At 35.5% G+C, this 13857-nt stretch overlaps 1 protein-coding gene across 6 annotated transcripts in view; it reads right to left on the bottom strand.

The window, feature by feature from the left end:
• The window catches only part of Lcorl (ligand dependent nuclear receptor corepressor like), a 212691-nt gene that overhangs the window by 40452 nt on the left and 158382 nt on the right, over positions 1–13857 (bottom strand). For 4 of the 6 annotated variants that reach the window (XM_008826859.3, XM_029560508.1, XM_029560509.1 and 1 more), the window contains one exon: positions 2924–3017. In XM_008826859.3, the coding sequence (XP_008825081.1) occupies positions 2924–3017 (94 nt within the window). Of the gene's footprint in view, positions 1–6; positions 1665–2923; positions 3018–13857 lie in introns of those variants that run through there. The other 2 variants (XM_008826858.2, XM_029560513.1) reach the window with 2 other exon arrangements.

The following is a 13857-nucleotide window of genomic DNA, read 5'->3' as shown; positions in this document are numbered from 1 at the left end:
TGCTAAATTAACAATTAAACGATAAATATTAAATTTTATTATACATATCCTTTAAGGTTTTCTATTCCTGGTAGATGCACTTGAGTGCATTTTGTATTTCATAGAATGCACTGTGGTGCATTAATACTGTATATATTAGTTATTCTTGGTATGGAGATAGCTGTTTATTCAACTTCGATTGGTTCTTTGTCATACTTACAGCAATCTGTAGGTATGCTATGTGAAAACGTGTACAAACTATTAATATTATATATCCATTATAAGATGGTTCAACTGAATGGCTAGAATGTTCTTTCACCAATAAAAAATGTTTCACTTGACAATTACTCATTTTCCCACATTTTATGCTATTGACTACTAAAGAAAACCTGAATCTTTTCACCTATTTATACAAGGATTAAATACAAACTATCAGAATTAATAAGCAACTATATAATTCTGTCCACAGTGAAAACCCTGAATAAAACTTTTTCAAAAGGCATGTAAGTGGTTTTTGAACTGTAAAATTTATGTCTCCTGTCAGAGTGAGCATTTGTAATTTCCACATGTGTGTATGTAGACACACAAATACACACCTGTGCACACACACGCAAACACACACACGCACACCAATATTTTCCTAAAAAGTAATCTACACAGGCTTGCTGCTGGCTTTGCAGCTGCCAGTCCCTGAATCTGTCATATTATATAACCCAGTGTCTGGTAATCGTAGTTTCTTCTTCGGAGGAGTCTTCAGTGTTCCAGATCTTTCCTTTACCTTGTATTCTAAAGTGCTGTGGGGTACCCCATAAATTCCTTGTGCTTTGGAAACACTCATTTTCCCACTCATGACCATTGCAATCGCCTCTTCCATGATTTCATGATCATACTGCCGATAGCGGCCCCGTTTTTTCCTGGGCTGCTTGTTATCTTTTCTATCCAATCCATCTTCAGTATTTTCAGAGGTTCCATCAATCGTTCCATTTTTAGAATTAAGACACAAAGGAGAGAGGTCCCCATGTAGAAAGTAAGAGTCAACACTTGAGTGAGTTACAGGCCCAGAACATTCTATTTTGTTCTGTTTAGGGAGTATATTTTTCAGTTTTTGGAGAGCTGATCCTTCTAGGACTGAAGAGGTTTTGGAAACTTGATACATAACATCCAGCAGACCAGAACCATCAGGTTGTGATTTTGAAACTGAATTTACTCGTAGCTGTGGAATTTTTAACTGTACAGTAGGGTTTGAAGTTTCATACTGAAGGCTTTCATTTTTTTCTTTAAACTGAGTAACCATTTTCTGTAGAGTTAACTGATGGAGGTAACTGGAAGCTGTTGGGAATTTTAATTCTGAGGTTTCAAGTAGGTTGAGTTTACTTTTTTCTGTGCGCTCTGCTTGAGCTCTTGCCCACAAGGCTACTTTTTGCAGCACTGCACAAGTTTCTTTACTGTCTTTATATGAGTAACTATCATTGAAATCTCGAGTTTTGTTTTTAAAACATGCAGGCTTCCCTGCTGGTAAGGCTTCTAAGTGGAGAAGTAAAGTTTTTTGAGGTATGCCATAAAGTATGCCTGCTTTATTTATGTCCAGTGCTCCAGACTGAATGTCTTTCAAAGCTTTTGAGAGCAAACCATCTGCAAACTCAGCACTTCTTTCCACATAGTCCTCTCTGTTTCTGTGTAGTCTCCTGGATGGATGGAATGAAACGATGGTAAACTGATGTATGAGAGACTCTCACACAGCTATGGAAGGGGAGGGTCCACTCCTTTATTACACTCCTTGCTTAGGTAACATCACAGCTAATGACACTTTAAGTCTGTGAGATGTAGAGCTACTCCTTATCAAAGCAAACGCTAAAGTCCTGCTAGGACAATGTGTCAATGATACGGTGGCCTCAATGGGCAGACCTTCCAAGAACATAAAATCCTAACTCAGTATTTGTAATAATATTCTCATGATGTTGCTTTTCCTCTGAAAGCTGCTTGCAGAGCAACACATAATTTTTACTGTACAATTAGAATTCCATTAAAAAAGTTCCCCAATCCTAAAGGAGTTTTTGTTAGTAGAAACGTGACGTTACCGCTAAACAAGTAATAAAAGAGTCAACCCATTTAAAGGAAATTTGTAGTAGCAAGAATATTTCCAAACACAAACATCTCATAGTTCCACAGACCAATTTTCCACTAGATATAAAATTTAAATTGGAAAAAATCTATATATGAATAATTTCATTTTAGATACGTTATTTCTGTTTCAAATACATCTTTGTAACCTTCAATGTTTGCTATACCTTATGACTCAAGCACTACTACAGCCTTAGTTAAAACAATTACATCTCATTTAATTGGGACAAAAAGATTTATATGCAGCTAATGAGAAGATGTAAAACACCAAAAAAAAAAATTTCCAAAAATCCAACAGAACAGCATTTCACTAGTAATTATTTAAATTAATTTAGTGACAATTTTAAAATAAGAAAGGACTTTTGTGGTGATCACTAGCTATAGTAAACTGTTTGCCACCACGTGTAAAGAATCATGAACAACTCTACATATGCGAGCTTTAGAATTAGTATAGCACTTTTAGAAATTGTTCATTATTTTAAAAATAATTAAGTATTAGAATGACATATTTCCCTTATAAATTGCCTCTTGAGTATTTAAAGTTCTCTCACTTGTCCTGCTTCTTAGTTTGGATTCTATGATTGAATTGGTAGTTCATTTTAGTAACACGAATTGAAGTTTGGTGATTGTTCTGATAACTTTTCTTTAACAGAAAAGAACAAAGGAAGAGAAGGGACAAATGAAAGTATGAGACACACTTATGAGACACGCATTCTGAAGGAAACTAAGTATGTAGTATCGCACAGCACAGCACTAAAAGTTCTCTACAAAGATCATTTTACATTAACATATACTTTAATTGTATTGCCCAGATATTGCTTACCCAGCCACTGAATTTCCAGAAGGAGGATCACATCTGGATGACTCTTCAGATTTTATGTTGGCTTTCTTTGTAGAGAGATCTAACACTCCATCCCCTATAATTTTTGCAAGAGAAAAAAACTTTATATTTGCAAGACAATAATAATCCTTACATTTCCACATTTTGCTGATGTACTGATGATTTAAAATTGACACTTATTTGACCTGGTTTTAGGAACAGGACATGATGTGGAAGGCACTACAAAGGAAAAATGGCAAAGGAGAGGTGGTATTGCCAGGTGAATTTAAAGAAATGAACCGACTATATGATTGGTTTAAAACCAACTCTTTGTTGCTTCTCTCACCACTTTACAGTGATAAGCCAACTTGGTGACTCAGTCATGACTGTTTCCTTCAAGGCTATGGCAGAAACTTGGAGAAATTCGGAGAAATTTGGAGCAATGCCAGAAGAAACACAATAGGAAGTGTTAATAATGAGTAACACCAAATAATTAGCATTTACTAGAACTACTTAACTGTTGACTCTGTATAACCAATTTATTATCTATAACTCACTGCCAAATCCATTTTAAATTATTGAAATGTATAATAATTGAGTCTTTGCCTATGGAATACATTATGTTATTTCTAAGACTAGACAAAGACACAATTTGAAGTAACTAGGAAAAATAACCTGTTATAAAGGTGTTCCAGTATGTTATTAAAAATGAAGTCATTACTGTAATAGTACTGAATTTTCATAGGGAAAACTTAAATGATTCAGATATTATTAATCAGAAAAGGATCAGAATAGAATAGAGTATTAATTAAAGTCCAAAACAAATAATATATCTTTACCGTATCAATTCACATATATAGTTAAGTGCCCAGGGAGATAGAAAGATGAAAAAATAAAACATCCTACCCACAAACTCCTACGTAGAATTAAATAATCACATACTGAGTGCTACTACATACAAAGCAATGCTTTAGGAGAGCAGTAGTTAAAAAGTACCTATTCTCATGATGCTTAGGATCTAGTGGGATAATTTACATAATGCCACCACCAATAATGACAATGCTGCTCATGAAAAGAAACAGTGCAGATACAGAGTGAAGACAGGGGTGGGGGCTGAAACACACAGTTTTTGTTTTGTTTTGTTTTTTTGAGACAGGGTCTTTCTTTAGCCCCAGCTAGCCTGGAACTTGCTGTTGCCCAGGCTGGCCTAGCTTTCACAGACATCCTCCTGCCTCTGCCAACACATTTTTGTTTTTTTGTTTTTTGTTTGTTTTTTAAACATGGTCTCCCTACAGCTCTAGCTGGCCTGGAACTCACTATGTAGACCAGGCTGGCCTTGAACTCACAGAGATCTGCCTGCCTCTGCCTCCTGAACGCATAGTTTAATTTTAAAGTAAGGATTCATTACATAGCAAAAACTGGCCTAGAATTTACTATTTAGCCCAGGTTGGTCTTGAACTTTGGGATCGTCTTGTCGTAGCCTTCTAAGTGCTATGGTTATAGGCGTTCACAACCACATGCAGCCTAAGATGTCTTTTTATGTTATTAGTATTCCTATACTAATTATTTAATGTTATCCAATAGGATCTTGGACAAGATGAGAGTTAACAAAGCAAATATATTGGCGAGTGCTCTAGGTGGAGCAGCTTGTAGGGGGGCCTGTCATATGGAATTGTCTGGAATTTTGGAAGAACAGCAGAGGCTATGATGGTTAGGATAAAGTAAGTGGGCTAAGTGAAGAAGGATCAGAAATGTAACAAGAAAAAACAAAGGAAAACAAAAAAGAAATGTAGCCAGAGGTCATGCAGGGTCACTAGCGTGCTAGCTACAATGCTGAATCTTATTTTGAAGGAGACAGGAAGTCAGTCAAAAGACTGACAGAATTTCATAGTTATAAAGGGTCAATTGCTGTGCGTAGAGTGTGGCCTGCAAGGGCCTGAGGAGCAGGGATGTCTATGTGGAAAGACAATGGTTCTGTACCACTTCTCATCTCTGGGATGCCACACTCTGGTTGTTTTCCTCTGCCTGCAACAGTCCTGCTCTTCTGAGCTAGATACTCATTTTGATTCTCATCATGCTGACTAATCGATCAGTCATTCAGGACACAACATTGTTATCATCATAGGTTCCTAACTCAGCAACGTTCATATGTATTATTACCACTTAGCAGGCTGTATTCCAGTTACCATGGGAAGAAAGTGGGTATGTCAATTTTGTACACTGATACATCACATCTGTCTGAAACATGCCTGGCACAAGTGGTCAGTAAATATTTGGTAAATAAAAAATTGAAGAACTAGAAGACATTTAGTATTGGTAAAAGGTTAAAGTACTTAGATTAGAAGGATTAAAAAAAGAAAGGTAAATAAAGTACCTGGTACATAAAAATTGTTAATGTAAGTATCCTATCCCAGCTTATTCATCCAGCCTAATTTTATGCTTCTTTTAATCCCAAACTGTACATTCTCATGCATCTAACCACTGTAGTTAGTTCCTAAAAAATGCTATGTGATGTCACATCTCTCAAGTTGCAGTAGCTCATTCCCACTTTTTACTTGTTCAACTTGCCAAGGAGCTACCCATCCTTAAAGATCCAGATTCCTGTAGGCAAAAGTCTATCCGCTCAGGCCAACAGCATCCTGTGACATAATACTGTTATGTACTTACTGATTTATGTTTTTACCCTCCCGTGAGCTAGGATTCTAGGAAACTTAACTAATTCATTTATATTTCATTAAAAATTAAAGAACCTAAGAAAGTAAGGAAAAATATTGTGTTCTCTGTGTCTCACTATCTCATTTCTGTTCATCATAAATTGAAATTTTACTATTTCAAGAACACAGGAACATCTTCTTCAGGAAATGATTACTGCCTAATCCTTCTCTAAGTTTATGTTTTAGTGTGAAAAACTACAGTATGTAGAACACATTTTTCTAATTTGTAGTCAAATTCTGTAATTTGTAGTCAAAGCTTCAGAATAAATTAATGAAACTCTAATTTTAAATTCTTTCTGACTTTTAACATGCTTAATTAAAATGAAAATATTTCACAAAATAGAAACATCTCTCTTTTATAGAACAACGAAGAGGCTATAACACTGCAAAGAGGGCAATAAAGATTTCTTGTTGTTTTTCAATCACTTCCACATAAAGAAATTAAAATTATACTCACTTTTAAACTGGAAGTACATGTAAGTCTTATTTTATTATTTAAGAGATCTGCCCAGATCAGGCCTATTAATTCCTGATTCTTTCATTTTAGAAGTTTAAACAATGATCCTAGCAATCAATACTTTTATCCCTTCTCCATATCTAAAATGACAGTATTATACATTATTAAGAGTCTGGTTCACAAAGGATTTGATAAGGTAACATGTTATAGTCTGTACTTAATGAAAATGAAAACATCTAACATTTTCTGTTACATCACTAAAAATTTTTAATGAACATTTACACAGTAAACACAACATCCTATGTATGAGTATTAAAGATTTTTAAATTTTAGTAATCCACAGAAAATATCTTATTTTCTTTGTGTTACCATTTATACTAAAGCATTTTGTATTATTATGGTTTCTTTTCCTACTAATAAGCTGGTAGCTCAGGAGCTGAATAAAACAAGTCACCCTGGGGCTGGACAGATGGCTGTGGTTAAGAACACTGGTTGTTCTTTCAGAAGATCCGGGTTCGAACCCCAGCACCCACATGGCAGCTAACAACTGTCCGTAACTCCAGTCCCAGGGGATCCGACAGCCTCTTCTGTCCTCTGTGGGCATTGCATGACAGTGGAGGCAGGGGAATGGGAACCTACTTCATGGAAGCGTTTGTAGGGACAGTGTGGGTGAGGAGGGACAAGGTGTGGTTGGAGGACAGAGGAAGGCAGCATTCATTCAAAAAAGGTATTAAGGGGCAGGAAAGATGGCTTAGCAGTTAAGAATGTTGGCTGCTCTTGCAGAGGACTCTAAGTTTGGCCCCCAACACCTACATGGCAGCTCACAACCATTCTTAATTCCAATTCCAGGAAATCTGTTGCCTTCTTCTGGCCTCTGTGGGCATTGCACACACGGGTGCACATACATGCAGACAATACACGCATACACATAAAATAAAAATAAAAAAATTTAAAAACAAACAAACAAACAAACAAACAAAAAGTCACCCTTAGGATTGTCTGAATTGGAAAAGAAAAAGGCAGTAAGAGAAGCAGGGGAGGAGAGCCGGAATGGGAAGAAGAAAGACGAGGACTGGATGAGGCAAGGAGGGCTCTCTTGTTCCTGCTAACAGGTATTTCATCAGGAGCTGATTCTTCCCACTGCCATTACTCTCTTGCATGTACATATTTCCAAAGTACTGCTAATAAATTCAGCAGACAAAAATCAACAGCTCACTATGCTCTTATGATATAAAGAAAAGAAGAGGTAAGAATTCAATTTTACCACTGATTTCTCTTATTCTAATGTATTTTTTTTTATTCACTTATTATTAGGCATCAGGTTTTGTTTTCGTTACTGGAAACAATGCCGAAGCAAACCCCTTTCTAAATGCTTTCTTGTGTTCCTGTTACAAGGTGTAACTTATACACCTACAACTTAAACTGCTAGACATTATAGTATGTACATTTTCAACAGACTTCCATAATTAAACAAAATATTTAGCACTTCACTTACATTTAAAAAACAGAAAACTACTTTCCATATAAATATGTAAATTGATAATATCAGCAATTGGTGTCAAGGACAAAGGATAGAGAGATCTTAAGCCTGATGGGTCTTAGAGAATGCTTTTCAACTGCCTTGTTTTGTTTATTCTTGGCCCTTTAAGACTTACTTATAAATGTTAATATCAACACATCATCTCACTTTACTTAACAATAAACTCCAGTAAAATTCTGACTGGAAAACAAATTAGAAGTACGTAATATTCAATAGTACATGAATTAATTTCAAATAACTAGTACATGATTATTATGCTATATTTTTCTGTATGTTTAAAAACTACCCTAATAGCCTGGGATGGTGGCATGTGCATTTAATTCCAGCACTTGGGAGGCAAAAGCAGGTAGATCTCTGTGAGATCAAGGCCAGCCTGTCAAGCTGCAGGCCAGCTGGTGCTACAGGTTTCATAAAAATCAAAAATCCATACCAAAGCCAGACAAAAAAAAAGTTTCCCTAATAATAAACACAACATTGTTTTGGTTTACTAGTTGAAGACTAACATTTAGCTTCATAATTTAATTACCTCTGAGCAAACCCTATTCTAACATATTAAGAATTAAAATCAGGTCAATATAACTTTTTAAGAAGATATAATTAACTGTATACATAACACAGAGATAAATTCAAAAGCAGACTGATGCTTGAAAATTGAAGCCCAACTAAGCAATTTCAAGTATCAATACAGTATCAGGCCTTTTGACAAAAATTAAAATTTCAGGTTTTTTGTTTACATAAACTGTTCTCATCATTTTGTACATTATTGGCAAATAATCCTTTATAATACAAAACTGTTTCCTACTCTTCCAAAGTCATTATTCCTTCATATCTCTTTCTAGATTACTTTTGTCATTCTTCAGAGTTCTGTTGTACTTGACTGGCCCGCTAACTTCTACACACCTGTCTACATCCTCCCTTACCTAGTCTTTTACATGTCTAGAACATCTTACATATTTTTCTATTCTGTGCTATGTCATGTTATTAGAATTTGCCTAGTTAAGCACCATAAGTACCTAGGGGGTAAGGTTGGAATCTGTTTAAGCTTTATATTTAATTACATATAATTACATGGCTGACTTTCTTACCATGGTCATTTCTTAATAGCCTGAAAGTGGCAGAACTTCAATAAATCCTTGTTAACTAACTTGTCACTTCCTTACTCAGTTCTGTAACACCAATAACCAGAATACAGCATTGAAATGAATGAACTTTACTCAGTTTGTTAGTAAATAAGAACAAAGTTCAAAGGCTGATATTCATCTGGGAAAGAGTGTCAACTTTGTCCAAAGAGAAGCCTCATTAACTAAGAAGCTAAAAGTGACTTTTAATCAACTTCCACATTGGTTGGATTATAAAAATCTCAACTTTTCTTTAGAAATGTCAAGACTGATGATCATTAATACTTCATTAGACATGAATACTGGGTGAGAAAAACACCTGGTTAATTCCTCACGACAGTACTGGTTTCTGTCTGCTACATAATATAAACCGTGAGGTTCAATTTATACTTGATTATGAACATGAATTCAAAGGTCTTTAAAGCCACAATATCTATCATGAATCTCAAGTATATAAATATAAACATGGATCATTATATGAAGACAAGTGAACATAAGAAGTAAAAAATACCATTTTTTTTTTCTCAGTAATGTAAGGGTTAGGGTAACCCATCTTCCCCTCACTTCTTCCACATGGGTAACCAACTGCCTTCAAACCATTTACAGAACAGGACATCCTCCCAGTGATATATGCTGACACCTGTCTTGTACCAAGATTTCACAAATGTGTGGGAAATTTATGAGTTTTTACTGTCTTATACTCTGATCAACAGCCACCTGATTTTAATTATTAACGTGTATAAGCCTGATGGGTCTTAGAGAAAGCTTTTCACTACCTTGATTTGGTTATTCTTGGCTCTTAAGATTTGCTTATAAATTTTTTTTTTTTTGGTCTTTTTAAAGCAGGGTCTCCCTGTAGCCCCAGCTGGCCTGGAACTCCCTTTGTAGACCAGGTTGGCCATGAACTCAAAGAGATCTATCTGATGCCTGCTTCTGCCTCTGCCTTCTGAGTGCTGGGATTAAAGACATGCGCCACTACACCCAGCAAGATCAACAAGTGATTTCATTTAACAGTAAATGGCAGTAAAATTTTGACTAGACATTAAATTTATGAGTCTTCTTAATCAGCTCAAGTATAACCATTCACTTTGGAAATCTTATTTTATGTCCTTCAAAAAGCTACATAATATTCTCTGTAAGATCTTACAAAGTTTATCAGCTCAATTCTTTGGTGTTTTACTATTTTTTCCTTTTATGAGACAGGGCTTCATGTAACCAGGGCTGACCTTGGACTCACTATGTAGTCAAGACTGGCCTTGCAGCTCTGATCCTCCTGCTGCCACTTCCCAAGTGCTGAGGTTGTATGTGTATGCCACATTTTACTGTACTCACCTAGTTGTGTACTTAGGACACTGAACCTAGGTTTGTAAGTTGCCATTTCCTGTCTTTTGCTATTATTACCTATTTAGGATCTCAACACTAAATCAACTTTGCTTTTTTTTCTATTTTTTGAAATAGTGCGTGTAAGATGGTTGTTAGCTGCCATGGGGGTGCTGGAACTCGAACTGGGGGTCCTTTGTAAGAGTAGTTAGTGCTCTTAATTGTTGCGCCATCTCTCCAGTCCCTACATTCAAATACTTGATTAGCAACTTTTAAAAAATCAAATTTCCTGAGATGTTTTCAATCTGAAAGTAATGCCTTAATTTTTCCCTTCAAATCTTTGGCTATGCAAATAACTATCTCTGAATACAACATATCTGGACATTGGTTATTGCTTCTGGTCTCAGGGGAAAGTGAGAGGGGAGCAAAGGAAAGACCACTAGCAGGAATTCTATCTGTAAATGAAATCTAAAAGCAGAATCAGCCTGTTATCCACACACAGTCTTAATTTTAATTGTAAGATTTCCTTGCCAAAATATTAGAAAAGTTCATTTTCCGAGGCCCCTTTTTGCAAGTTAGCTGCAAATTCAAGACTCCCTAAGCCATAACCTAAATAAATTTGCAGCTGTCTGCATCTTTCAACTTTCATATACTGTGTACCTCAGCCATAGTAGACCACTTGCATTCCTAGATCATGTGCAATTCTTCCAGTTAGAAACCACCAAGTACCCTCTGTGTTTATACAGACATTATTTTTTTTAATTTGTTTTTCTTTTATGTGTATGAGTTTTCTGCTGCATGTAACCGCATCTGTTTCATGCAATGTCTGCTGAGGCCAAAAGAGAGCATCAGATTCCCTGAATCTGGAATTACAGGTGGTTGTTAGAAAACATGTAGGTGCTGGGAACTAAACCCTAGTCCTCTGCAAGAGCAGCCTGTGTTATTAACTGCTGATCCATCTCTTTATAGATATTTTATAGATATTTTATTTTATAGATATTTTAGTCATCTTTTAGCACAGTGCTTCTAAAACTCTTGTGTGGTAAAGGACAGTAGCTGCTTTTTTTTTTTTTAAATTTCCTATTCACTCTAGATTCTAACATGGAAAAAATTCAAAATGCTACAAATATAAAATATGAAAAGCTTTTAAAATGCAAGTCTCAATTTATTATTATAATCAGAGCACATTTTCAAATTGCTCTAAAAGCTTCTAAACTGTCTGAATCTCTGTACTTCTGTCTTCAGAAGTCATTGACTAACATTTCTACTGACTCAAGGTTCAACAAGAAGCACAGTATAATTTTTCTAATAAATGTTATTTGCTCTAATTATGTCTTCTTAAAAATCATTAAATAAAAGTGAAATGAATCTTTTAAAAAGAAGATATTCAAGACATGAAAATTTGGTTTGAATGAATAGTTAGGAAATTACAGAATAATTAGAAAAAAATGTTAATAGGAAATAACTACAGAAAAGGCAGAAGTGATAATGATAATACACTTGTGAAATCTTTGTTAACTATGTGTTATGAAATAAGAACAGTGAAATCAGGCCAGGAATAAAAAAAAGAAATTCTTTGGAGTCTTCCTGGTATGTACATTCATATCTTCTGTCATTGCTAATGAACTTTTCCAAAGTGTGTATTATATAGTAAAACAAGGGTGAGGTTATCATGATTAGTTAAGACATTTAAAAAGACTTATATCTTCATTTCAACCTTATTAATTTCAACTTGTAGGAAGATTAGTATATATACTAGGGAACACACACACACACACACACACACACACACACACACACACACACGGAGCTGCTTCCCCCTTTTTTGCATGTAAGCAGGCAAGCAAGAGAAACTGCCAGCTTATGGCAACTTATTTCTCATTTCAGGATGCTCAAATATGTGTGTTCTTTGGCAACAATATAGTAATTTAAATACTTTTTTAATATGTTCTCAATACATATGTGTCTTGCCAATTAACATCACAGAATTAAAGTATCCAAGGACAGGAAATTTATTTTTAAGATGTCATCTATTCTAAGCACTTTGGAGAACACACAGCTTTCCACTTTCTGCTCCCCTCTACATTCAAATCAGTCATCTTAACTCTACACACTGGGCCATTCAAAGACCCCTCAGCCCCATGTTTACAGTTCACTATTACACTACTTCTCAGGCTTCTCTTCTGTGGTGCTAAAGAACAGGAGTTAGAGAATATAGAGACTACAGTGTTTGAGTGTTCTGAGTTTGTTAATTTATACTTAATCCTCATGTTGCTCTAATGGATTCACTATTATCATAGCCAAACTACAGTAATTAAAACTCTGAATGGCTGCTACTTGTAAAAAGAACCATAGAGTTAAGATTTCAACCATAAGTATGTCATACACCAAAGCCTATGTCCTAGTCCTGTAGATCTGCATCTATAAAAGGAGGAGATATATGAAGGGACAAAGTGTAGACAGCTAATAAAAAAAAAATTTTAAACCCCATGCTTTACAATGTCAAAATGCAAAGTACTGATACATTTCTCTTTAAGCCTTATGTTGTAGTTATCTTTGACCTTTCTGTCTTACAGCCTAATAACTCAATATTTCTCATAATCATAGCTCATGAAACCTAAACTTAGGGACCAAATAAGGGAAATTATTTCCATGTTTCAATCTAATTGGTCTCATAAACTGAAGAGACCATCTTCTTAAAACAATTGACTGCTGTGCTCATCTTCAGAATTCCAACACCAATGCATTCTAGGGTCATTTCAAGGCCACTTTTTTCCCCCCAGCTTCAAGAAATGACATGATTCCTAAAGTATGCTAATAAAACCTACTTATCTGTCATCTCCAGACAAATTCATTATTTGGCATCTTCCCCACTCTCTTAAAACGCTCTTCCGGCCTTCTTCTATGGAGGAAGATATTTCTTTTGCAAATAAACTCTACTTTATATAAATTCAACATGGTCTAAACATCATGCAGGCATCTTCTGAAAGAATACTGCCTTGTATTTATCACATATACCAACTTCCTTCTTTCCTCAATTATATCATTAAAACCTACATGGTAAGTCACCTACTTATTCCCCATCTAAGTGCAAAAACTGAAGAGCAAGGACTGAATTAATGTTTTTGGCTGCCTACTATAAAACAATTCTCCTAAGCACTGCGTTACTTAGTCTTCAAGTTGCTTATTAAGAGTCTCTTACCATGTACTTCATTTTGAAAAGACATGAGAACAATCTGAATTGTTTTTTTAATAAACAATTAAAAATGAAATACAGGGGACAGGAGCGATAGCTCAGTGGTTAAGAGCACATATTGCTCTTGAAGAGGACCTGAGTTGGGATTCCAGGACCAGTGTCTGGTGATTTACAACCACCTGTAAATCCAGCTGCAGGAAACCCAAAGCTCTTTTCTGACCTCTGTGGGTACACACACTCATACAGGGCACATACCCCAACCACATAGACAAACCCATACAATACACATAATTAAAATTTTTTTAAAATCTTTAAAAAATTTAGAAGTTTGTATTGCATTTTTTTTTTTTTTTGGTCTTTTTGAGACAGGGTGTCCCAGTAGCTCCAGCTGACCTGGAACTTACTATGTAGACCAGGCTGGCTTCGAACTCACAGAGATCCCCCTCCTCTTCCTTCCGAGTGCTGGGACTAAAGGCGTGAGCCACCACGCCCAGCTGTATTGCATTTTTTAATTTCTCTGATTTATATTATTTAAGCTAATTAAGGGAAGAAAGATGTTTCCCCTATGACATATGACCATAAACAACATATC

This window comes from Nannospalax galili, unplaced genomic scaffold (genome assembly GCF_000622305.1).
Source record: "Nannospalax galili isolate Female #2095 unplaced genomic scaffold, S.galili_v1.0 scaffold271, whole genome shotgun sequence".
Taxonomy (NCBI): domain Eukaryota; kingdom Metazoa; phylum Chordata; class Mammalia; order Rodentia; family Spalacidae; genus Nannospalax; species Nannospalax galili.
This window is presented reverse-complemented; position numbering and strand designations above follow the sequence as displayed.